The sequence below is a fragment of the Myodes glareolus genome, chromosome 14 (assembly GCF_982192425.1).
Source record: "Myodes glareolus chromosome 14, mMyoGla1.1, whole genome shotgun sequence".
NCBI lineage: Eukaryota > Metazoa > Chordata > Mammalia > Rodentia > Cricetidae > Myodes > Myodes glareolus.
Genome location: NC_142039.1, coordinates 15,543,442 through 15,570,815, shown reverse-complemented (window position 1 = coordinate 15,570,815; position 27,374 = coordinate 15,543,442). Strand labels below are relative to the sequence as shown.

Here is a 27,374-nt window from a genome sequence, read left to right as displayed (position 1 = left end):
TGAGAGACTTGATCTTCGCATAGCTACACATTTTAATCCCCCAAATTAGCCTGTTTTGAACTTGCTTTGAGCATCTTTCTTCAGAGCCAGTTGTAGATCTTCTCATGAAGGCTTAGTAGAGTGATAGGAGATGAGTAACCTACAATCTCACAACTCTGAAAACAATCTTACGTAAAGCTTACTCATTCTTCAATAAAGTGACCCTGCACCTTTAACTATCCCTGCACACTGGTCTATTCTAACGCCACTTAAAAAGCAGAGGACCTTGGCTGGAAAGATGACTCAGTGGGTAGACAGACTGCTGTGTAGGCATTAAGTACTTGAGTTTGAATTTCCCAGAACTCACAATTAAAAAAAAAATCCCCAGTCACAGTAGCAAGCACCTGTAACCTCAGTTCAAGGATGTGGAGAGATGTGGAGACAGAAGGGTCCTGAGAGCTTGCTGGCCAGCCAGTCCACCAAATAGAAAGCTCCAGATTGAATGAGACACCTTGTTTAAAGCAGCAAAAGGTGGGAAAGCCCTGATGCCAACCTCATCTCTACACATGCCTTCCCACACACTACACATAACACACAATAATAAGTCAACAAACATATAGCGGGATCCAGAGGCATTCAGGCCGAGATGGAAGTAACAAACAGTCTGCAAAAGAAGACTAGAGGTATTTTGCTTCCCCTCTACAAATTCAAGAGAAAGAAGAAAACTATGTAAAACTACATAAAAGAGTATTCTTATCTGTTAAATCTAGGAAGTCTCTGCAGCTAGCACAGGCAGGATGTAAATCTGATTCCTACACTTTCCATGTCAGAGATTTATAATTTAAAATTATAAAACATTTCTCTTCTGCTTAGGACACTCTCTCCCACCCTTAACCCAGCCTCTTCCACCCACATTTGAAAACAGCATGCTTGGGTCAGCAAGTGAAGGCTTTGCTGCCAAGGTCTACACGCTGGTGGAAGGAGAGGTGTCTCCAAGTTGTCCTCCACAAGCATGAACACAAGCACAAAAAAGTAAATAAATAATAATGTTCCTTAAAATATGCATACATTTGGAAAGGGACAGTGTAAAACCCCAGCAGTGGCAGCCACACCTGCAGAAGCTTTGTAGAGAGACAGCTCTGGGATATTCATTAAAAGGATGCCTTTAATATGGCAGACAAGCAAAAAATCCCTTGAAGCCTTCGTAAACACAATAAAAATAAAAGCTGGTTACCTTAAAAATTCTTGGAGGAAAACAATGCTCAGGAAACTGTCATACCTTTTTTGATTCATAAGGAGCTCTCTGTGGAGATCTTGATGTTTTCGGGATGTTTTGACAGGGTTGACTAGCTTCTGGGGCCTAATTAGTTCAGGATTGTCATCCTCTATGTAGTCCGGCTCAGCCATGATGCTTCTTGGGAAGAGATACAAGTCTTTGGGGTCAGTATCCTCAAGCGGGCTGTCTGAAACACAAAGAGAAGGTACATTTATTTGCAGTCTTTTCTGTCAACACTTCTTTCACTGATGCTCAGGCCCTAAGAGCTGTGCCCAGTCTGTCATACTAGGACAATGCTGTCCTCCGGTGTCTATTTCAGGGACATCATCAATTAAGCCTAAGGATTAGAAAGCAATAGAGCAAAACAAAACCTCATTTCTCTGACCTCACTCCTCTCTGTGCCAATCACACCCTGAGTTCCAGTCACATAAGACACTTTCTGCCACCACATTGCAAGGCAAGCTCACAGGAAATACTTGGGTACCAGCTCTTTCCTCAACCTCGGCAAATGAATTCGCACTACCCGAGCCTGCAAGGAGACAAAGCTTCTAGCACTCGCATGGCTAACAGGCAGCCTGTTCCCTTCCATTCACTCATCTGTTCTCCAGGCTAGGACTGAGGGAGAGCTAAGGAAGGGAAGGCAGGTGACCTTGCAGCAAGATCCCTTTGGGGACATATAGATAACATACCTCTGGAGTACAGCAGAACAATATGCTGGCATACTTGAGCAAAGCCACTGAACCGCTGGCCTGAGGCTTCCTCCCTGGCTCTCTCCAGGCCTTGCTGTGGCTTTCCCACTCTATGGTTCCAGTGTTTGTATCCCCTTTGTGGAGAGACATCTGTCTCTCCTTTCTTAGACACCTGTAACTATCTAGGGCTGTGTGCAACATGTAGTGGGTGTTGTGACTACTAGCTCATGACAGAAGACAAATCCCACTGGGGGCTGGAGCAAGAGGACAAGTACTGGCTGCACAGCAGAAGCCAGGCACAGCTGGCATCAGCGAAAGCCTGCCATGCACACCAAATACATTCCTTGGTGCTGACCCCATCCCTGCTCCCTGCCCTCAGAATAAACCAGATGAATATTTCATAATAACTAACAGGAGATTTGTGCTTGCCTGTCCCAGTTCAGTGACTTTGATTTTCAAACTCAAAATCAGATAAGGACCGGGCTACAACTGAGTATCCCAACCTTACCTTCTCTGGAAAGCACACGGTGATAACTACTAACCCCGGTTATGTACTCACTAACCACTGGGTCAGAGAACAGCGAATGGATGAGAAGAAGAGCCACACCTAAATGGTTCATATCCAGCACTACCGCCTTCCTGACATACCCAACACAACACACATCCAGACACAGGGTAATCACAGGTTTCTGTCCAATCTCTGCAAGGATAAGGGCCACCTCTCCTCCAGTTCTAATCCCCAGTCCCTCCAGGTACATGGAAGATGGTGAATTAACACTGAATATATGGAAATTTGTACTACGAAGAATGAAAAGAGCTCCTCCGTGAATGAGCTCTTAGCTAATCCAATGCCAGCTTCTACCTTTACTTCTGCCATGAAGCCACCCAGCACAGATGGCTAAGGGAGGAGTGGGCTAAGTGGAGGTGGAGAGAGGAGAGACTCCAGGGTAGACACTGGAGAAGAGCAAACGCATGCAGCGACAGTCAAAGCAGGGGTCTGAGTTTCAGAGCTATTGGTGACGTCTCCCTGATACCCGCATTGTCACCAGTGGGCTAGGCAAAGTGACAGCCAGCGACCACCAGCGCCTCAGGAACAGCATGTGCAGGTGCAGGCCACATCTCACTCCAGCAATGGCCCTGGAAATGAAAGACTCAGGGTCTTCGACAAACAGAGGAACAAAATGTCTTGTTAGTGCTTATACTGCTAGTGACATAAAGCTAAAAACAAATTGCAAGTCCATTACTCTCAAAACCTAGGTATGCCAAACTGCAACACCTAATGATTGTTTAAGGCAAGTGCTGTAAAAAGGTACAAAAATTAACGTGAAAATAAACATATTAGACACCCAAAGAATAAGTCAACTAAAATAGAAAATTAACTATAGCTGCATCAATTTAAATATTTGAGGTAACATTGCATTTAATATTAAGGCTCAAAGCTACCAAGTGAGGAAAACATAAAAAAGAACCCACACATTCCCTATCTAGGTGCTGATAGAACTCCTGCAACCTTAACCAGAAAAAGAAATACAGACCTTGTATATAGGGAGTGAGGGAGCCCATCATAGCCAGCACGACTTTAGCACCGCTGCTCCCGAGAAAATGGAACCCTGTGCTTGAAATCTCAAATGCACAAGGCACAGCTCTACAGTCCTGACCTGTCTAAAAGAGCCCAGAGCAGATTCATTTTAGTTAATCAGTAGACAAAGCAGGCCACCTGTTTCCATAAAAGGACCTGCTTCTCTACTCCAAACCATGACATCCATTCAACGCAGAAGAGAGTCCAAAGGTCGAAGTTACAAAGGAAGGAGAGCTGGGAATGGACTGAAGGCAGACAAGGAGAGAATAGGGCAGCCTCACCTCCAGGTGAGAGGAGACTTGGGTCAGGACACCAGAGTACAAGTGGGTGGCCAATGCAGGTGTTTATGACATCTCTTTCAGACTTTAGCTTCAGAAGGCCTCCTGCCTGACAGCAACAGTGGGGTGAGATGTTCAGGGGGCGCCTGCTGGACAGATGAGATCCTGAGGCAGTGGGGTGGAGCTCCATGAGTTCTCTAACCAGAGCAAACACTGTCTTTAATTTTCCCTGTCTTAGAGTAGGGGAGTGGGCACAGGAGCCCCACACTCCAAGTACCATGTGCAGACCCTGAGCCTTCTGTGACCCAGGCAGTAGGCGTGTGCAATGTGCCTCCTGCAAGCTACTGTACAGGGGGGTGGGAAAGGGGGTAAACCCTCATGGTTGTACCACAGGCTGGCTGATGCAGGAACTAGATAGGGTCACTTCTCCTTCACTTCCTGGAGCCACGACAAGAGGAAAGAAGCAGCCATCTCTATGGCTTTCCCACCTGACTCTTTCCTCTGTCAGCATCCTGTTCACAGTCACCCAAGGCTGACAACAGAATTCAGGTCATATGGCAATATGCCTGTCTCGCAGGGCCATGCTCTGACTGAAGTGGCACTATGTACTGTACGGCCACTTTCCTTGGCTGTCCTCCACCAGGCAGCCTTGACCACTGCTGATCCCTCTAGCAGACATGACAGTCCTTTGCTATTCCAGACACCAATCCTCACACCAAGCCATATCTCATTTGGCCTCTCGGATGCAGACACACATACGTCACTGTTTTCCAGAAAGCTTTTCCTAATTTGCTGACGATGATTACACTCTGGCCTCCAACAGCTATGGAACCATCTTCCCTCCCTTTTTCTAGTATGCACCAACTATGTATTGCAGAAATACCTGCATGCAATTTTTCATTGCTTTATTGCAAAGAATATATCTCTTGACATTCTTCAGTCACCTTGGATTTGTTGTATGAGTATTTCTTAGAAGTAACCAAGTCAGGGGTAAAACACCAGTAGAGGGAGCCCCTGAGCTACTTAACTTGGCATCTTGGACCTGTGCTCAAAGTAGGGTGAGAAGCCAGGTGGGTTCTTCACTGAGCATCAAGCAACCAAAAAGGCTGAGAGAGTAAGTATGTGATAGAAAAGTCTGGAAGTAAAGAGGGGTATTGACCTTACATGAAGTATCTCTTCTAGACATTAACACAAGATATTCTCATCATACTGACGCTAGTGGCCAGTAACTGGACCATAAAATCAGGGGTTTTTTTTGGTTGTTGTTGCTGCTGCTGTTTTGTCTATCAAATATGAAGTCAAGGAAAGACAAATCAGTGCTGGCTCAAATTAAGGAGAAATAGAATGTGTTGAGATCTTGGTCAAGGCTTAATTTCCTTGACTTCAGTTCCCCGACTGTCTTTGAAAATGAATGAAATAATGTGAAAGGAACCGTTATTACCTAGGCACCCTCTTTGATCCCTGCTGTGAATATGAGTACTTAAGTCGGAGCTATTACTAGCCAAGCTATAGCCAACACCGTTACTTGTTTTATTTAGAGGTCTGAGTAACTCATTTCTTTTGACCATATTTTCTTTCAAACCATAAATTCAAATTAACAATGCAGTTTTCCTCACTGGTAACATTCGGTGAGTATGTGTGGATGCACAGGGGTGTATTCCGTTCACATGTGAATGTGTGCATGACATTTATATGTGGAGGACAGAGGATAACCTTAGGAATCATTCCTCAAGAATTCTTCACCTTGCTCTGATGCAGGGTCTTTCACACAAGACTCACCAATCAGGCTGATTGGCCAGTGAGCCCCAAGGGATTGCCCTATCTCTGCCTCCCACTGCTGGAGTTACTGGTGCACACGCACCACTACACCTAACATTCTACGTGTGCTGGGGAGCATGCTCAGGTTCTCACGTTTGACAATAAGCATTTTTAACTATCAAGTGTTTTCCCCAGCCCAACATTCAGTAGCTCTCAGACCATCATGCTACAAGCACAGAACCTTCCAGGGAGTGGTAAAAGGTCTGCCTATCACACTATCGAGGTACAGATCTAGACACTATTGAGGTATCATGGCTCCAGACAATGTCTTTCCGAGTTAAATCATGATTTAACTCCCACTAAAAACATTCCCCATGGAGCTAAGAGAAGTGGTTGAGATTCACTATTGGGCTATCCTGGTCCCATCTTTGCACATCTGCACATAAAACAGATAAAATGCAAAGACTACCCTTCATGGTTTGAAAATTAGAATTTACAAATTATGACAGTTTTCATTTGCCTAAATATTTAAAAAATCCGATTCTATCTAGAAACCTTTAGACTTGAATCCTAGCTTAAAGAGTTACCTCTTTCATGGCAATGCATATACCAGATGCATAAACACACACAGAAGGCACACCAGAGCCAATCGACACCAAGCAACCAAACTTTTGAACTGTAACAACTACTCCCGGAATGCTAAAAGTATCCGAGGCATTTTTTCCGAGAATCTGTTCTCCATACTGGCTCTAGAAGATTCTGGCAAATGCTAGCAACTCTGAGAAACCCAAGATGCATAAGACTGTAGACTGGCAAACTCAGGCCTGGGTCAGCCTGAAAACCAGAAGGTGCTTCTTGGATCCACGGCAGTCTCCTCCCTCCACCCCCAGATTCCCAGACAGACAGGAAAATGAGTTAGTGCAGGACTCTCTCCGCAGTGGCACTGGCCTCATCTGCCGATGTCTTGAACAGCCTGGCCTTAAGGTAAACCTTAAAGCCATCATCTGATACCCAAAAGCATTTGACAAATGCTTGGAGGACCTATGGACACAAACCTGCTATGTGAATGCTTAGGGAAAGACACCCACCCCTCTGGGATTATCTGCGTAAACACAATAGGGTCACTTTTTAATATTCTGCCAAGCTCTATACTTTAGAGGAGCATTCCCCAGTGGCCCATTTAAAACAGCGATGAAATCTTGACCAATTTACTCTCAGTATGTTGCTGTCCAAACGCCACACAATGACGTTCTTGGGAAAATGTCCAAACTCACTTTCTCATCAGTTTTTTCACCCCCTCCCCCAATGTATTTTTAAACAAGGCATATACTTTATATTTAGAAGATGGGAAAAGGGGGCGGCACAAAGAAGAAAAGCAAGAAACACCCAGAAGTCAGAGCATGTAGCAATAGCCATAATACTCTGGACCAGTGTCAGGCCAACCAGGTGGTGATGGGACAAAAGAACACCTGGGCATATACTTCTACGTACAGAACAATCGAACTCCTTGTTATTTGCAATCAGGATGGTGTTATCTTAGAAGTGGGTGGTGAAGAGAAGACTAAGGCAGGGATGGGGACTCTGAGGTATGATGCACCATGTGCAGGGATGGGGGACTCTGAGGTATGATGCACCATGTGCAGGGATGGGGGACTCTGAGGTATGATGCACCACGTGCAGGGATGGGGGACTCTGAGGTATGATGCACCATGTGCAGGGATGGGGGACTCTGAGGTATGATGCACCATGTGCAGGGATGGGGAACTCTGAGGTATGATGCACCATGTGCTAATACTGGTTTTGGTTGCACAAGGAGCTCACTCCGAAGATTCATCAAATGGCATTTTCTGGTGCATGCCCTTCTCTGTAGGCATAGTAAACACACTTCAATAAATACAAGTTATATAACATTGCTGTTAAGACTATCAACTAAAAATCACTTTGCTGTTGCAATGCTACTAGAATGTGGCCTTGCCAACAGCAAGATATCTGAGAGAAGTTTGGTGAGGGTCCTGTACTGCTTGTGTACCAGAAGCCAGAGGCCCTGAACCAGACCAACACTCATTTCAATGAACACTTTGTAAATAAAGCTGCTTGGGCAAAAGGACACGCAGCTCCCAAGGCCACTACAACAAATGAATATGTGATGGAGAAGTGGGAAAGACAGAAGAGCAAAATGGTTTTTTGTTTGTTTGTTTGGTTGGTTGGTTTTGGGTTTTTTTTTTAATTGGGGGTGGAGGATGGTCATGGAAGAACTTGGAAATGAATGGGATTGGGGTGGGTGCATGGTATGAAAGTCACAAAGAATCAAGTAAAAGTATTAAAAAGAAGATTTTGTACATGCATCTCATTAGACATGCAGGCATAGTAATCCTATATCTAACCTCAACAGCATAAAACAGAGACGTGTTAATACCACAATGTACCTTGGAACTCTTTTACTCTGCCTCCAGTCCAATACCTCTCTACTTCACCCACTTTGCATAAGGTTCCATTGGCTATTTCACAAAACATGTATAACATGTCCCTCCACACATGGACACAGAGATAAAGGGCTGGCCTGACAGCAGTCCTGGGCAGGCCCTTACTTAGGTCATTCACTAGTCATGTGATTTTGTTTAAATGACTTACCCTGCATCTCGACTTCCTTAACTGGAAATCAGAGCTAACATTCCAAGAGCTGTGTACTATTCTAAGCATGAGGAATATGGAGGTGGAACCTATGTACCACCCAACAGTGCCCATCCATGCCCCAACACACCAGTTCAACATCTCCTCTCCATCGGAGAAAGTGCTCAGAACGGATGATGACAGAGCCCTACAAGTCTAGTGTAGAAACAAAAGTGAATACTGAGAACCCAAGCTTGGCCTTTGTTCATTTTTCCCAATCTTGACCCAGAAGGGTGAAAAAGAAGGCACAGAAAGGGAGGAAGCGGAGAGAACAAGAGAATTGCTGATAGGTCAGGCACTGGGTGGATTCCATGCCTGCCAAGGCCTGGAAAACCCCAAATTCTCCAATCTCCTTGATTCAGCCTGATCTGGAACACTGAGTGGCATCCCTCTCATTAGGATTTTTAGTAATCCACCGCATGTAAGTAAATGTCCTGAGCACAGGCCAATGACATAAATGTGAAAGGTCTTACAGGAAAACAAGGGCACCTAGTCCACGTTTGCAGTTTATCTCCCCCATATCTCGTAGAATATGAATTAACCAGTTGGTGGAACTCCAAAAAGACCAAAACAGAAACAAGGAAGATCTTCACAGAGGCACTGTTTGTAAAATCTTCAAAGAAACCCTATGCAAAGGACACAAGCAGATAAGCAATGAGCTGTCAGCTACTGTAAGAGTTTATAGTCTACATTCCATGCCACTGACATCAGACAAAGCTCACTAGGCCTGTGTATTTAATTAAGACAGAGGCTTGGTGTCACTGTGGATTTATGTTACCATTCAACCACGAGTTATTCAAGTACATACGGTGGCTATAAGAAAGCAAACAGTAGACGCAAAGGTAATGTGTCAGTGTGGTACCCAGATCCCACGTAGATTCATCAGAAGATAATGATGCTGCCAATTAGTAAGCAGCAGTTTGGGTTGCTTTCCATAAACACTAGCAGGGAATAACTGTATTCCCTCTGCCTTCTAGCCACTCAACACCCAACACTGCCAGAAACAGTCCCTGTCTGAAGTTGGTCAATTACGTGAGCAAAGCCAAAGTAAAAGACAGCAATTCCTGAACAGGCCAGTTTTGATAAGAAGTTGGATATTCAAACAACTTTAGAAAAGTCTAAAGACAAAATGCAAAGAGACAAAGAAAATAAAAAAGATATTGGTGTTGGGTCGAGGTGTGGCTCAGAGGCAGGGAGTTTGCCAAAAGACGCTTTTGGTACCACAGGCTGAATGACACAAGAATAAATACATAAAACCCACCCACATACCAGGCTGGGAGAGACAATGTTCAGGAGGTGACTTAGATCCTTCAAGGGCAGAGTTTAGAATGCCCTCCTAGACTAGACTACTATTCTAATTCTTTGAGGTGTGCCGGACAGTGGGGGAAAAGGTTTCTTGGCCTTGGCAAACAGCAGCACACCTGTGTAAGCACTGAACTAAGTGACAGACAGACAGACAACCCACATGAGGAAGTGGAAACACACAGCACAGGAGAATGAAGATAACAAGCCAGAGCAAAATACCCACAGCCTACTCAGCACCCTCTGAGGCTCAAAAGCATAGCCTGGGTTATCAACCCCAGGAATCCATGAGGGATTAGGCCAGCGAATGGCTAAGGACTCCAGAGAAATATCACCCAGAGTGTTGCGGCCCCCTTCCTAACTGTCCTCTGAGGGCTGGTTGTGCCTCATGGCCAATCAGACACTTTCAGCTGAAATGTGCTGTGCTCATGATTGTCAAGGTCCCTCCATGAGGAATGGGATCCACAAGGCAGCCAAAGAACCACTAAAGACAACAAATGCTCTTCTTCTTCCACTCAGTGCCATTGTACAAGATCCCATCCCTGTCACTATCAAGAACTCAGGACTCACTGGCCTATGGCTTTCCTGTGGGTAACATCTCCTCAGCCTGTCCTCCAACATGGAGCTGTTGTTCATCTGCAGCACTTGGGGTCTGCAACAAAGCTTTTCCTTGTTCCATGCCTTCAGTGACAATGGTGGCCAAGAACAAGTCTAGAGTCTTATACCCCACCCCCACACTTGCATTTGAAGATGCTGCGAACTCTCGCTTCATGCTGCAGTGTAAGCCATTTCTAAAGCAAGCCTCTGGACCATCGCCATCTTTCCTAGCTTGACTCAAATTCCAACTGTGGACTTCAGCACCCACCTCTAGATAACCGTGCAGCCAAACTTCATTCTATTCTTTATTTACAGCAGTACCAGACACCACCCAGGTACAAGAGGGAAAGGCCAGCCAGACCTTACCCAACCAGCTGTTTCTGCAGCAACAATCATCCAGGCAAACACGGGCTAACACTGCTGTCCACTGCACACCGTCCACACCAGCCTCCCATTGGTACAAGTAATCTCGTGCTGTTCTAACTCCCTTACTTCATACCTGTCTCAGACAGCGCCTCTTGAAGCCTCCACAGAGGACCAATCTAGTCTGGATTCTTTTCCAGAAACGTATTTGGAAACCATCGTCTTATCACTATCAGAAGCCTTTGTTCCTTCTTCATTTCTCTCTCCAAGTCTTGCAATCAGCTCCTCTCTGGGCTCCATCATTCCTGACCATCCTTTCTTCTCTTAGACAAATCCAATATGCTAACTTAATCAGATCCAAAACCCACAAGCTAAGCATAACTGTCACCTCAGCTGCCTGGTCTCCCTTCTAGGTTTTCCATAGTCAGGTTCTCAGTCATCCTGAATTTCTGGATCCAGTTCTCCCACATCAGCTCACACACACACACACACACACACACACACACACACACACACACACACACACAAAGTCTCCTCCTCTCTTCTTGTTTTCCTCCCACTTTTGATTCCACCCTCCAGTGAAATAACAACTCCACCCATCTTGCAAAGACAGGTCAAAGTGTCCCTCTCTCAGTGAACCACACAGTATTCCTAAGGGGCTACCTCCCTCTCATCTGAACTGGTGTGTAAGAAGCCCTTGCTCCCAGGGATTTAACACTCAGACATCCCTCTGCCCTGGAAGCTATTTTTTCAGTTAGCTTCACCATCTCCACTGTGTCCCTCCAAGGGCAGATTCTAATACCACAGCAGAAAGAGACCTCTGATTCACTTCCATCCTCAGCCCTCCCACTCCCAAACACAATGCCGCTGGCCATGAGACCTGCTACACCTCTCTTCTTACTCCACATTACTTTCCATGGTCCCACATAGCATGTCACACCGAAGGTCTTTTCAATGAAGTCCTAATTGAATGAGGCACCCACTGAGGAGTCTGAACATGCAATGGAGCCACTTTTGGTGACTCTTCCAGTGTCACTTCTTTGTCCCTAGGGGACATTGGAAATACTTCTTTTAGTATCTAAAATTAATTCTGAACTGACTCGTTCACATTCCTTGTGCTCAGAAATATCAGTCACACATTGTTCAACTGAATGTGACCAGGTACTGGTCATGCCAGGCCTAGAAAGTGGGCCTTGGGTTTACAAAAGAAGCTGAAGAACCAGGGAGGGCTGATCGGCACACACTGAGCAAGCTCCTCCTCTAATTTGATCTCAGGAACTTGGCACAAGTTCTAAACAAGCAATATTTGCTACAATCTGAACAGAGAAACCAATGTTCATTTTCCCAAGCAACAGCTTATGCTTCCTCTTAAGACAGCTGAATAAAATCCTCACTAAAAGTCCATACACAGCACGGGGTTGGTGAGATAGATCAGCAGAAAATTGTGTCAGGTGCAAAATAAGTATTTGTAAGAGCATTAGTTTGTATAAATGTTACCCTGAGATAATTAGTAGTTCATTAATATGCAGCACATTAATTTAAACAAGCCTCCAAGCAACTGAAATCCTAATGATCTTGTTAATAATTGAATACCCTATATTCACTGGCCTTAAAATTGCTTCAGACTGATAAATTATCACATAATAGATGAGAAATGACCAGCGCATACTTTAGATTCAAGAGTTTCCTTTTGTCCTGTATAAAGTAGTTTGAAGAAGTCTGAAGTTCAAGAGCCCTTGGTTCCACTGTAAAGCATTATCTGGTCTAACAGTGTCACCCAGCGGTAGAAGGTACAGTTTGTACTCAGGGCAGCTGGCACTCACACTGACTCTCATTCCATCACTACAAGGAAAAGAAAACATTGTTTTTAAATTTTGAATTGCAATAAGAAAACTAGCAAGTAAGTTCTAAAGCATAATTAGAAGAGATCCATTCTTTGTCCAAGGTTAATCAGAGGTCTTAGTGAACCACACTGGAGGAAGGACCACCTCTGAGTCAGGCTTCTCTGGGAGAGGCCCAGGAGTGAGGCACCTTGAGCAGGAGCATTGCAGGCAGAACTGAGACTAGCCTATAACCGCAGGCTGAAGGAAGGGACCACAGCCATGCTGGCTCTCAGCTGTGCGGCTGTCCAGCTGTGCCCCACTACAGTCCACCTCAGGGTTAGAGCTCGGTACTTTCCAAAAAAAAGAAAATCTGTAACACCTAACTCCACTCCAAGGTAGGCTCTTCGATTCTACAAATGAAGAAGAGAAGAAGGGATGAGGACGTAAAGGAGGAAGAAGAGGACAGGACAAGATGGCTCTGCAGGGAGAAGCTCTTGCCAAGGAAGCCTGACCCAAGAGCCCACGACAGAAGGAGAGAACTGACTCCTGAAGTCTGTCACCTGACCTCCACAGTTGTCCAACCCCCCAAGAGCTCCATGCCATGTGCATACACACGGGCACAGACAACCGCACCCTCCACACGTAACAATAAATACATTCTAAAAATGAGTAACATAAACCTCCTTTGTTTGCATGGTGAAGTGCAACTGAAAATAACCAGTTTGCTGGGGCTGTAACTCAGTGGTAAGGCCCTTGTCTGTCATGCATGAGGTCTTGGGTTTGATTCCCATTATTGAAAACCAAACAAATGAATAAGCCAAATTTCCTTAATTATACAAAGGTAAGACTGAGCCAGATGAACCTGAGGTCCTTTGAGAATTAAACATCTTGATTAAAGAGGAGCTGAGTTCATTCACTGATCTCTACCAGTTTGGCTTAGGACCAAGGCTTCAGAATTTCCAACACTAAAAGGAGGATGGTCCCCAAATGGGCCTCACTCAGCTTGCTCCCTAGAAACCGTCTCCTACAGACCTGCCCTGAGCAGGCCTTCTGACAGGGTTTCAGCTGCCCTCACCTACCTACCCTCCCTCCATTGTCTAGAAGAGTAAAGTGCTGTGGCCCAAGGCTAGAAAGGGCCACAGGAAACAAAGAGCAGACCACACTTTATTGAATCCAAACTCCAAATCCAGGGCCTCCTAGATCTGAGACTAGAAACAGTTTTAAAAGCAGGCACACTTGGGGCTAGAGAGCACTTTACAACAGGTACTGCTCTTCCTGAGGACACAAGCTCCCTTCCCAACATCCACACTGAATGGCTCACAGCCACCTGTAGCTCAAGCTCCAGGGGCACTAGATGCCCTCTTCTGGCCTCTGTGGGCACTGCACTCATGTACACAACATACATACAGACATATATTCATACACACGCTCCTATGAACACCTCATCATCTCATTCTGCAGCTCTCCATTAAAATGAAGCAGAGACCCTGGAATATGAAGCAGTGGCACATTCCCACGTATGCTAAGGAAAGCTGGTCAGCGTTTATCATTGCACAAAGTCATCCAAAACGTATGTGTTACAGCATCACGACTTTCATTCAAGCCTGAATGCTAAACGCTGCTCTGCAAACAAAGCACAGGTCAGCTTTCTCACTGCTCCGCGGGCTTCCTCACTTGTATGCACCTTCTCCAAAGCTCTCAGCACTCTCCACCTAATCCCAGACACGTTAGAAAAATAATACAAATTAAAAAGACAGTTTTCCACCTCATTCCCCTGTATTTATAAAGTGTTTACTCTCATAAGGTATTTTTGAGAAGATATATTTTATAATTTCCTTTCTGAAGAATTGTTGGCAGCATGTATCAAAAGGCCTTAATACTATTAAACTGGGTAAGCCCAGTTTCAGAAATTTATCTAGAGAAATAGATGTGCTGACAGAAATATCAGGAGGCTAGAGATGGCTTGGAAGTTAAGAGAACACACGGCTCTTGCAGAGGACCTGAATTCATTTCCCAGCACCATGTCTTAAGTGAGTGCTAAACCATTAGTGAGGAGGAAATGAAAACACCCACATTATGGCTCATAACTGCCTTTAACTCCACCTCCTTGGGATCTGACACCCTCTTCTGGCCTCCATGGGTACCTGTACTCACATGTACACATACACGCACACACACATATACACACACATAAAAATAAAACCTTAAAATAAACAAGAATATTATTTCCAGCATTATCTATGATAATGAAAAAAGTAGAAAACGATATTTAAATATCTAACAATGAAAAATAATACAAAATAAAATTAGCATCATTGGAATAATGAAAGGGAAAATATTTATGATTCATTAAATGGAAGAAAAACATTTGTGTGCATGGAAGCTCAGTACAAAGATCTGCAGTGTCTCAAACCCCAGAGCCAGCAACATCAGAACCACACAATCAGAATCAGAATCTCTGGGGATGTGCCAAACAATTTGCATTTCCATCATGTGCTGAGTGCCTCACAACCTTTGAGGGATAGTAAATGTAATCCTTGCACAGATGGGGAAACTGAGGCCTAATGCAGCTTGGGAATAAACTTATCAAGTTAATGAGTAATGATGTCACACAGTTCACTGCACTAATAGTTTGAAATCCTGACCTGTGCTCTTTGCCCTAAATAAGGAACATGAAGCATCTCAGGTATCACTTTATTTCTTTCTTCCCAGTGCTTAGCACTTAGTTATGAAGTTATTAATGGCCACTAATGCTGGCATCCCCAGTAATGCATGCCCTGATGAGTATCCTGAGCAGCACCTTTGAGGATCACACAGAAAGGTTCATATTAAGTGCATATTATTAAATCCAAGCCTACATCATCAGCAACTGAAATCTGCTACCTGCTAGGGCCAGCCTACAACCACTGTACACAAGCCTCAGGGTCTAGCACATTTAAAGTTATGCAAGGTTTGACCAATTTATTTTGTTATTCTGGTTTCTGCATTATTCTTTAATCTGAACACTAATGTAATGCTTAAATATTTATAGCATGCCGCTCTGTATTCACAGAAGTCAAGCTGGGAGGGGAAGGGGACCACAATTCATCCCAATGCTTCCAACCCCTAATTAGAGAGCCTTTCCCTGGCACTTGTGGTTCAGGAAACTAAAAAGGAATGGACTAGGAAGAGGGCAGACTGGGGTCTGGTCATTCCTGAGAGGAAGGAAGCTGCACAGACAGACCAGAAGAAACTTCACTGGACTTGCTGTCAAAAGATGAATAACAATGCAGAGAATTCATGACTGGGCAGACCAAAGGGATTCAAACAAGAGGACCGATCTTCAAAAGACCTAGTGGTTGAACCTCTGCAGAAGTGACCTGTTTTGCTTCCCTACTGTTACAGAAGAGGAAACTGAGGCCCAGAGAATGAAGCAACCAAGACACAGAGAAGGCAGCACGGTCTGGACAAGGGTCAAGGTAGCCTCCAGTTCCCATTTCACTTTCTCATACTGCGTCACTCACTTCTAATTGCTCTCTCAAGGCTTCCAAATCTATTTTCTCCTAATGTGGAGTTATTTTGGCACCATAAGTAATACCACCATTATCATGATCAATAATAACTGTATGTAATGTTTGAAAATCTATTTAAATTAGAGGTATACTTTAACAACAGCATCACAATTTTATATGCATCTAAGAGCCTGCCAAAGACTGTTCAGAGGCAGTAGGGCAATCCTCCACCTTTTCCCTTGAAGTTAAGTAACCACAGCGTTCAGAAACAATGATCTCTCAGGCCGCATCACTTGAGAACTCCACCTCTGCTTTGTGGCTGATCCTACTAGAACCTGGCTTTCCCAAAGCATCAGCCCTCAGGACAAAATGTACATAAATACATAAATACACCTTTGAAGGTAAGGAAAAGTGAAAACTAGCCCCACTGACACCAGAGGAGAAAGCAGCAGCCTCGGTGTCACTGGACCCCAGTACATCCTCAGAACATGAGGAAAGTGTGAAACAGGCCACCAGTCACACTTCCGCTCCACCCCGATGGGTGTGGCTGCTGAGAAACATAAGTCATTGCTTCCTACATAAACATCATGAAGATGCTCCTGTCCATCATACCCAGCCCAGGGGGAGTCCAGGTCCCAGTGGCTCCTTCAGATCACCCAGCACAGCAGGAGGCCAGCCCTGCCCTTCCTAGACAGCCCAGGTTCTTCTGGCCAGGCTGGCCCTGCTGAAGAAAGCTCAGTGAAGCCACTCCGGAAATTCGCATGTGCTCTGGGGGATTTGGGCAGTGGTGCTCCTTCCAGCCTCCAGCTCAATAAGTTACTAGTAAAACTATAGAGCCGAAAGAGCCTTAAATGAAAAGTCTGGAACCTAATTCCAAGCTTGTCACCTCTGCCATCTGTGTCCTTCCTGGTAAAATGACAGCCATTTATTCTACTATGTTCCAACTTTACATCTCAAAAAGTGTGCACTTTCAACCAGTGTGTACCCTACAGAAGGGATGCATTCTACCTTCAAACCAATCATCAACACTCAAAGGTTCATTTCTCATAATTATCAAGAAGAAATTTGCATGCCAGAAACAACAGCTGTAATTATGTGTTTTTCTGGATGTCTTAGAATGTTTCATAGTTCTGGGAATGTACAGTGAATATACTTGATATCTGTTACCACAATGAGAAATTAATATGGAGACTGGGGCAGGTCTTTGTCTGCCTCTTTGGAGGATGCCTGACTCTAACTAAACCCTTGGGAACAGCTATTTACACAGCTCAGGTACACCTAATTAAAGTGTTTTCCCACTTACCTCTCTTCAGGCTTCCTCATGGGCTTTTCTGTGAATAACAAATTGCCTCTCTGTCCATGGAAGACACCAAAAGCAGGGCAGGAAGACAAAAGCACAGGCAGCAGTGAGGCAAGGACTAGCGAGCTCACCAAAGCACTTAATCATCACTGTGTTCCCCTCCTAAGCACGGGCCGACAGGTAGGCTATAAAGACCCGGAGGTGGGTGAGACATGGTCCCCAGTGTCCAGCAGCTCAGACAGACACACAGAAGAAATCTGATGTGAGACAATACACATAGGCCCTAGAGGTGGGAAATACAGAGAGGCTTAGAGACAAGATTTTAAGATGATGGCTCCTGTCAGCTCCAGGAGAAGGAAGACTTCGCTTGTAGACTACCAATGAGATGCTCTGGGGTGCCAGGAACACAGCTGCAAGAAGATGAAGCCCACACTAAAATGCTGACCTTAAGTCAAGGTTGCTACAGAGTTCACGGGTGTCATGGGTTCTCCTCAGTGTCCAGCCCTGCCTCCACTGGCCCTGTAGACACAGGAGGAAAGGAAGGGAGACAAGGAAAGCCCCACACTGACTCTTCACCTGCAGGGAGGGCACTCGCAGAAATGTCCAGAACAGTGTTATGTGACCAGACTACATAGGAATACAGGCTACAAAGGAAGCCAGGGGGAATGTGAACTGCATACCAGCTGTAAAAATGGGACAGCAATTGCTGTCAGACAGAGGATTAGCCTAGCCTCACCCACATACAAAGTTGTGGGTTGTGTTCCTCCCAAATTCAAAATAGCTATCTTAAATATGCTCTTGAAATGAGAGTATCTGAAACTGAGTTCTTTGGAAGGTAAATAAATTTAGAGCAGTGGTTCTCAACCTGTGGGTCGCGACCCCTTTGACAGGCCTCTATCTTATGATTCATAACTAGCAAAATTACAGTTATAAAGTAGCAATGAAACTAATTCTATGGTTGGGAGGTCACCACACCATGAGGAACTGTATTCAAGACTGTATTCAAAGGTCACAGAGCTGCTGCTTTAAAGGAAGCCAGAAATCTTATGGAGGACGAGTGTCCCTGTAAGGAATGAGGAGCTCTAGGGATGACTCAGGAGTTGAACACCTGTGTACTCGTCTCGCAGAAAACCTGGGTTCATGCCCACCACCCAGGCAGGTAACTCACAACCACCAATAACAGCAGCCCAAAGGGGATCAGATTCCTCTGGCCTCTTGGACACGCGTGCTCTCGTGCAGACACTCACACAGACACGTTAAAAACAAACTGTTCTTTTAAAAAGAGAGATCAAAGCCTCAGCCACCAGCCACACACATACCCTGGTCCTGATCCAGTTCTTGCTTGGAGGGGCCACACCACTCAGGCCATGGCCCTCTGTCCACAGGTTAACACGGGGAACTTTCTGAATCAGAATGAGGAAAATGGCAGCCGCCTTCCTGGCAAACAAGGAGCACAAGCTGGCCACATTTAAATGGTCAGACCTCAGGTGCCATGATGTCTGCAGGGTATAATGACCTTTACCCTTAGGGGATTCAAAAGGATGCTCACTGTTCTAGAAAACACTCCAGAGGTGGGGGTTCTGGCTCAGTTGTAGAATCTTGCCTAGAATACTTAAGAACCTGAGTTCCATCCCCAAAACTGAAAAACAAACCAAATTTCAAAATTCAGATAGGGAGACAGCTCAGTGGGAAAAAGTACAAGCCTAACGACCCAAGTCCAGGTCGCCAGAAACCACATAAAAACCAGATACAACCACAACCGGCTGCAATCCCTTCGTGCTTCTGTGACAAGATGGGATGGGAGGCAGAAAGAGGAAAATCTCTAGAAGTTCATAACCCGGCTCACCACGCATAAAAGTAAGGGCCAACACCCAAGGCTGTCCTCCAACCTCTATACAGATGCCGTGGCATATCCACACCCACACAAACATAAATCCCCACAAATGGTACTCTCACGGCTCATGCACACTACCTCCTCCCGTCACAGCCTTGTTTTCTCGACAGCTTGCTGTGGGTCGTTCCAGTAACAATGGCCCCACAGGCTCATATATTTGACTACTTAGTGACTAGGAGTTGCACTATTTGAAAGAATTGGAAGCATTAAGATGTGTGGTTTTGTTGAAGCAGGTGTGGCCTTGTTGAAGGAAGTATGTCACTGGGGATAGGTTTTGGGGTTTCAAAAGCCCAAGCTAGGCCCCATGTTTCTCTCCTCTCTTCTCTCTCTCTCTGCCTACAGATCTCCAGCACCATGTCTGTCTGTGCGTTGGCATGCTCCTCACAGAAGATAACCGACTAACTTCTGAAACTGTAAGCAAGCCCACAATTAAACGCTTTCTTCTTTAAGAATTGCTTTGGTCATGGTGTTTCTTCACAGCAGTAAAACAGTGATGGAGACACTTCCCCTCCCCCACCCAGAATGCAGCCCACACTGATCATGGGGTCTGAGGGCTCTGGCCCCAGAAACACATCCCATCCGCCCACTCACACCGGCAATCCAGCTATGACTAACAATCCTGCAGCCAAACGCCAGCTCCACTAAGTCCAAACGTGTCATCCTTAAACAATTCCTTTCCACAGCTACAATGACCAAGAAAGAATGGAAGCAAGTCTAGCATTCCCTCTGATGCTGTGCCTCATGCCCTCCCTTGTGAAATGGAAAATCCACCGACCTTCCGGCAGCCGCCCAAGTTGCACATGTTTCCACCTCTTTTGTTGCCACAGGATTCATTACCCAATAACTCAGAATCCAGAAACTTCCCCTCAGCGCTGACTTCTCGTAGTTCTGGTCGCAAGAGGCAAAGCTTACTTTTAACGGAACCTGTTTTTAAATCCACATAGGACTACTGGTGACTTACAGTAAATAAAAAGGACACAGACAAATGACATGTCAGTGCAATCACAAAACAAGCATGTCCTTTACTACAGCTAGCTATCAAGGAACTCATGAATTGCTTCCGGACAAACAATTAGAAAATAATTGTTTAACAAAGGGCATATGCACCATGACAGTGAGCTACTTCCCTTGAGTGTGTGTGTGTGGGGGGGGTAATCTGAAAAGCTTAAAAATGTGATTCTACCTTCTTAAAGGGATCAAGTGCTGAAAGCAAAATGTAGGAAAATGTCAAAGAGAGAGAGAGAGAGAGAGAGAGAGAGAGAGAGAGAGAGAGAGAGAATTATTTCAAAAGTTTTTTTTTAAGGCAAGTCAAAGAACAAACTCCGGAAAGAAATTCTCCACTCTGGTTTACAATCTTATAAATATCATACTGAATAAGATTCCAAATGCTTGAGAAAACAATATTAAGATTCAGTTTATGGTGAGAAAATAAACACAAGAGTGCATGGGACATGTTAAGAACTGGATGTAGCTCAGCAAGTCCATGGACCACCTGCCTAGCTGCATCCTCAGCACCACAAATGAAGAGGGGAGGGGAGGAGGGAAAGGGGAACTAGGCTCCCTGGAGCATACCTATTATCCCAGGACTCTGGTGGCTAAAGCAGGAGGATTATAAACAGAAGGTCAGCCTGGGCTATAGCAAGACTCAAAAGAAAAAAGAAAAAGAGAAGCATGGAAAGAAGGAAGGAAGGAGAGGGAGGGAGGGAACTTAATTTTCCTAATTTCATCTATGAACGTTCAGTATTAAAGTAACAACCTTATTATTATTTACAAAGTATATAATTAGTTCTGGGGGAGGAGGGACCTATTGCCATTCCAAAAACTGTTGAGGTCGATAAGGATATACTGTCACAAATATTTTTTAAAAATCTATTTCACTTCGCAATTGAACCCTCAGAGGTTATCAGTTAACAGTTACAATAGTAGCTCCCACCTCCTGATTGCTGTATCACAGCCTCCCAAAGACCCTAGCCTCCAGGGCCTTCTTAGCAGATATGACATTAGTTTCTCTTCTTTAACCCTGCAGAATTAAGAGTGCCCCTCAACACATACATACATACATACATACACACACACACACACACACACGTTCTGTCAGGAGGATTTGGAGGTATTATATTTAGAGTAAAGAAAAGGAAAGTTACAACCTTAAAAGAGAAGAAAATATAGTTTAATTTGAAAATTACAGTTTCAGTGGTCATATCCTCCATGTGTCCTGATGAATGTGACAAAGGGCTCAGCTGAATGTGGCTCACGATGCCTTGAAAGATCCCAATGTAACCACCAAAATTCTTATATTCTTAAAAAAAAGAAAAGTCACTCTGAGCTCACTCAGCAATAGGAAAGAGCTAAGAAAGACACAGTAGACATAGTAATTAGCACTTCCCCGAACATAATTGGACTCACCCTAAAGACCTTGGGAAAACATACAATAAGGACATATTGTCACAAATATTAAATTTTTTTGAAAAATCTGAAAGTCACAGGTTAGTGACTTTCAAAGGTTCTATGGTACAAACCACATTATCCAGTGACACAGGCAGACACCACAATTAGATGAAATCAAAGCCCCAGGCCCCTTTCTCACACTTCCAATACTAGATGTGTATTCCGAGTGTCCACCACTTTACCTTTCCTACAGCTCCCGGGGACCGACTAAGCTGAGCCCAGGGCCCGCTAATGGACCCACCTGCAGCTTGGAAGATCCTGTCCCACTTCATTTAACTAACCATGGAGGACAGACCCAGGTTCCGTGGCCTGCAGTCCCAGCACTCAGGAGGTGGAAGCAGGAGGATCCAGAGTTTAAGACATGGCTTCAGCACACAGACACATCACACACACACACACTCATGCACACGCATGCACACAAGTAAATAAATATTTTTTAAAAAGAAATTTGCATTATTAGTTGAGTCACCCTGTATTTGAAAAACTCCTAAAAGTAATTTTGAACATTTGATTTATTGTGTCTGTCCTTTTATTTGTAAATAAACTTCAGACACTGCTTTTGAAAAACAATAAACAGAACCAAAACAAAACTTTCTCAGCCAATGGGTCTACTCTCTATCTTCCATCACGGCAGGAGGAGGTTTATATCTCTATGAACAAAGTAACTCCTGCGATAATCTTTCTGACTCCCTCCCTAAGTACACACAGATAAAGAATCTGTGGTTCCTCCAGCAGAGAAGGGATGGTTTAAAGGTTACCCAATGGAGCCTGGGATAGCTAGACCAGAAACACTACTGACCAGCGTTTACTGTTCTGAAGGGATGACGCTCAGCAAACAGAGCTGCACTGGAAGTTTCCATGCGGCGTCAATTGTACCAAGAGCCGCCAAATGACTCTGTGCTGCATTTCTGTTGTTGTAAGACAGATCTCATGGGGCCTACACAGGCCCCTCCAACCCACTCTGCAGTCCAGGCTGCCCTGGGATTCCAGGTAATCTTATCCCAGCTTCCCCAGGGTTAGGGTAACAGACGAGGGCCACTGTGCCCAGTACTAATAGCTGTTTAATGCCAAAACAATAATAGTATATTATAACTTGTGTGTGCGCATGCTGAGAATAAAACCCAAGGTATTGAGTACGCTAGACAAAAGCTCTACCTGAGCAACATTTCCAGTCCATTTATATAACATAAGAAGAAAGAAAAAAAGGAAGGAAGGAAGGAAGGAAAAAAAAAAAGGAAAGGAAAGAAAAAAACACTAAATTCCATTAAGACATAGTCAGCAAGGAGCAAGGAAGTTCCCCAGGATCAAGTATCAGAAACCAAACATCAGGCCACATGTCCCTGGCACATAGACAAGTGCATAGAAACAGATGGCACGGGGGAAAGTAAATGTTGGTCTGTTTCCCTTGCTGACAAAACGGCATGAGAAAGAGTTTAGTAAGTGGGCAGGGTGTCGCTCACGGGTAGAGCTCTTGCCCGCCATGCACAAGGCCCGGCTTTAATCCTAACACCACACACCAAAGCCAGCTCAAGAAGTTTCAAGATCTGACAAAGTCAGCCCAACTGTACCATGCATGGATCAGCTAACCTTACAGCCGAACAATGAGCAAATACTGCTCTTCAGAGCACCTGAGGACCAGGCTCTGGCAGCGCTGAGGCTGAGCTGAGAGAAAGAGAGCCCTCAAGCCCCAGTCCCTACAGGGAACAAAGGCAGAGCCAGCACTCCCGCCCAGGCCCAGGATTCACTCCCAAATCCTGTCATGCACTGCCCTCAGAGCTCTCCTTACCTTCACCTCTCAGCCTTGCTGCACGGACTGCCATCTCTGACCTGTCCTCCCCGGGTTTGTCACCTTGCACACACACAGGTCTGTGCCTCTATCCAGCGAAGCCAGCTCTGCCTGTTCAGCGGTTGGCCTCTTCTCTACCTTTCTCCCCTTCCACCCTCCCACTGCCCCACCCTCAAGTATACCTCCCCCGTGGATTCCTTCCACTGGCCTTGGGAAATAGGGCCTATTTCATCAGGTGCAAGTAATATAATCCTCACCATTGGTCTATTTACTAAAGGAAGGAAGGTGGGTTATCTAACATTTGTCAAACATGCCAAGTTGTCAGGCAGAATTCAAAGCCAAGACAATGACAGCAGAAAGCCATAAAGTCGGGACGTCACCCAGGTAGAGGAGTGCCCTGGAGCAACCACTGGCCTTAAGCAGACTTACACAACAATGCCCTTGGCACAGTCAGCAAGAGGGCAGGGAGGAGATGAAGGGGAGTTTTGCTGGTGTGAAGGGACTGGGCCAGTTGTGGCTTGGGGAATCTGGCAGAAATTAATAGGGGCAAGGCCTCAACTATGCCAGGAATTCTGCCCAGGGCAGTAAACAATCTCAATGTGGTGTGGGACCGCATGAACTTGAGTTTTGGAAAGAGGAAAAACCAGAAGAGTAGCTAATAAGTTCTGACAGGGCTTTCCAAACAGGGTTACATTTTACTCTTTCCTGTCTACACCGTTAGCCAATAGTCTTTATTTCACCTCATTCTTATTTTTTAATATAAATTCTATTTCCATTCCATTAGGAAGAAATGAATTTTGTTTCATCCTAAAATGTTCACTGCAAAGATAAAAAGCTTCAACTCACTGAGTTGGAAAAGTCGGACACAGCAGGCCCTGTGCCTTTAGAAAGTGACCTATCCTTCCCTGCACACAGGCACATAAGCACACGTGCACACACATGAAAATAAACAGTGTGCACACATGTGTGCAAGTGCATATTTGCATTACTACCCCAGGCAATCCAGTTGGGCCATGTGTGACATCTTTCAGAGTCACAGACTTTCCTTCTCTCTAGTTAAGAGAAACAGAGAAGTCTAGCATTTCCCATCTATGACACAAACATACCTATGATCCACAGAAACCCACAGAAAAGCTTATGCCTGGCATGCAGCCTTATACCAGTATTGGGGCTCTCACAACGTGGAAGGGACCAGGCATTACAGAAGGCATAGAGTATTTTTATGTGACATAAAATACTTCATTCCTTTCTTAATGTTCTGTCATATAGTTCACACACACACACACACACACACACACACACACACACTTAGTTTAATAATGCTTAACTTAAGTGTGTAGCCAAAGTGTCCTTCCTATTGTTTGAACCAACCACTTTGATAAGAGCCTGTTTGATAACAGAAATTTACAGATGATAAGGTTGCCTGAGTGACTCCTTCCCAAAGTACAAAAGACCTAGAAGTGCTGGTTAATGAGTTTGTAGATTGTTCCTGGCTTGGCCAGGACTCTGGAGTTGAAAATGGAAATATATTTACTTAGTCAGCACCCAGGCTGCCAGAATCAGCCCAGGTTTCACTATCCTCCTCTGCACAGCCTGATCTAGTGAAAGCCCTGCTCCTGCTCTGGGTACCACGAAGTGGTGTGGTACCTCCACACCTGACTGAAACCTAAGCTATACTCCCTGCTATTGCTGCTCTCCCAGGAGATGTGGGGAAGCCTCTGGGCCACGCCTGGCTTCACAGTACAGTCTTCACGGGACCTGCAGGGTAAGAACAAGTTCACCTCTGCGCTGCTTCTCAAAGAGACCCTACTACTGACAGTTCTGTGCAAACAACAAAAGGAAGCATTCACACGCACTTCTCTGCACCCATTGTTTGACAGAGTTCACCCCAATGAGTCCTCCAAAGCCCAAGCAGGAACCACCACACCCTGTCCAACCCAGCCAGCCTGCTCCTCACACTGCTTGGCTTTACCTTGCCCTTTAACCAACTTGAGAATTCTGTCAACTCCTACTTGCACACCCACCGCTCCTGACCTGGAATGTGACCTCCCAGACCCTCCCCATTCCAAGTTTCTCCCTTCAGGACTCACCCTCCCCACTACAATCCACCACGATCCCTCCACTGTCAATCTCGGTGCTAACCTTCTTTCCCAACCTCCTAATCTGTGACTGTTGTAACTAACATCTGGACAGCTGTTACCTGGCACTGATGTGTGCACACGGGCCACCTCTAACTTAAATACTCATGTGCTGGTTCTAGCCTGTCTTTTACCTTATTTGAGGCACTCACTAACTAGACAAAGAATTTCTGTCTTCCCTCTCTTTGTGGGAGCCTGAGATTACAGCCATGCATACTATAGTGTCCACCTTTCACATGGTTCTGGGGATTCGCTCTGGTTCCCACTTGTGTAGCTAGTGATTTTCCCTCAATTGTCACTTGCTAAAGTGATGAAGTTTCTCAATAAATTTGTTATGGAAAAGAAGTGCAGTCTATGAACACTTTTATCCATCCTGTATGGGCTGGCAGTAGTACAAAGCAGCTTTCACGGACCTGTGAAGCATCCATTCTAATCTATTTATTTCTACTAAACACCCACAGTGGCTGGATCTGTTCACTACTGTAAAGCCTTGCCTACAATAGGTTTGTAATCAGTTGCTTAGAACGTGTAACAGTAATTACATTAGGAATGACTGCTCAGTCCACAAGTAGCCCACTGAAATACTACTCTATTATGAGGGAACTTTTGAACACTTACAGCATTCCAGGCATTATTTGAAACACTTGTATTTCATCTCCTTTAAGCTCCCTGATAGTTCCATGAATGAAGTATTTGTGTTCTTACTGATGGAGGGGTAAGTTGAGCTCAGGAGATTAGCAACTTACCTAAAGTCATGCAGCCTGGAATTCTAAAAGAGCAAAGTTCGAGTTTTAGCCCCCACCACTGAGTCCCAGTAACTCCTCCCCCAGTCCCCAAGCTTTTCCTCCTAGGCCTGCAGGTCCTCTCACACCCCTGAAAGCCCTGAGCTACGCACCTCTGTGCTGTGGAATTCACAGCAAAGCCCATAATTACTCACCTCCCCTAGCTAAACACAGACACAGTGACCCTTCCAAAACTCCAACACCTCTAGCTCTGAGAAGTGAGAAAGTCACCTAACTTAAATGTCACCCTGACCTATAAAAGGGAAACAATGCCTTCCTACAGATGCCAGAACCTGGAACCAGCAAAAGACTTCTTGCTTATAAGGTATACTCTGCATTACTAAAAAGCCAGAAAATCAAGAAAGTTGGATGGGAATTTCCAGAAGTATCTGGGGAAATCATTAAAGAGCCCAGCTGGCCAACAAGCTCCTGGTCCTGATCTTCCTGTCTTCCTCTGGTTCTGGGACTGCGAAAGTGGATCCCGACTGTGCTTCCCGTGAAGGCAGGGAATGTGACAAAGGTGAAGGTCAGGCCTGGTGGGCAGCTGAGCAGGGGCACTTCTAAATCTACCCTGTGGAGCAGACCACTGAGGCTGGGCTACTGAACTTTCAAGCCTGCCTCAATGCCCTGCTAATACAGCCCGCTGGGTATAATCAGAATGGGTCTGAAGAGTTCACATTCTTACTCATTCTCAAGAGCCAAACAGAAAGGGGAGCCCAAATCTGTTCATTAAAAAAAAAAAAAAAAAAGTTAGAGAAAAAAACCAACACCTCAGTAGTAAAGGTTCAACTGATGAGTAACAAACTGTGCACTTCTTACAGACCACGCTGACTTTGCTTCTTTCCAGGCGAACCAGCTGGAGTAAGGACAGTAAAAGACAACACGACTACAACACGGCCTGCACCACAGCATCACCCTGTAAATGGGGCTGGCTCATGACAGCGACAACAGCCACTGCTCACAGGGCCTGGGTGCAGGCCTCTAATCCCAGTTACTCAGGGGTCTGAGCCAGGAGGATAGCAAGGTCACAGCTTGCCTGGGCTACCCCGTGAGTCGAGCATAGCCTGAGTAATTGAATGAGATTTTGTCTCCAAAGTAAAAGTAAAATGGGGTGGGGAGGAAAGCTCAGTGCTAGAGTGTCTTAACATCTTAGGTTCCGTCCCTGGTTGAGTTTAGACAGATACAGCTATGGATTTAGCATTTTCCACAATCTCCAGATTA

General features: G+C 45.1%; 1 protein-coding gene across 5 annotated transcripts in view; it reads right to left on the bottom strand.

The window, feature by feature from the left end:
• Fam107b (family with sequence similarity 107 member B) overlaps positions 1-27,374 on the bottom strand; it is a 203,433-nt gene that overhangs the window by 9,360 nt on the left and 166,699 nt on the right. For 3 of the 5 annotated variants that reach the window (XM_085699078.2, XM_048460692.3, XM_048460693.3), the window contains one exon: positions 1,259-1,442. In XM_085699078.2, coding sequence (XP_085555204.2) covers positions 1,259-1,442 — 184 coding nt within the window. Of the gene's footprint in view, positions 1-1,258; positions 1,443-3,479; positions 3,634-23,233; positions 23,387-27,374 lie in introns of those variants that run through there. The other 2 variants (XM_048460690.3, XM_048460691.3) reach the window with 2 other exon arrangements.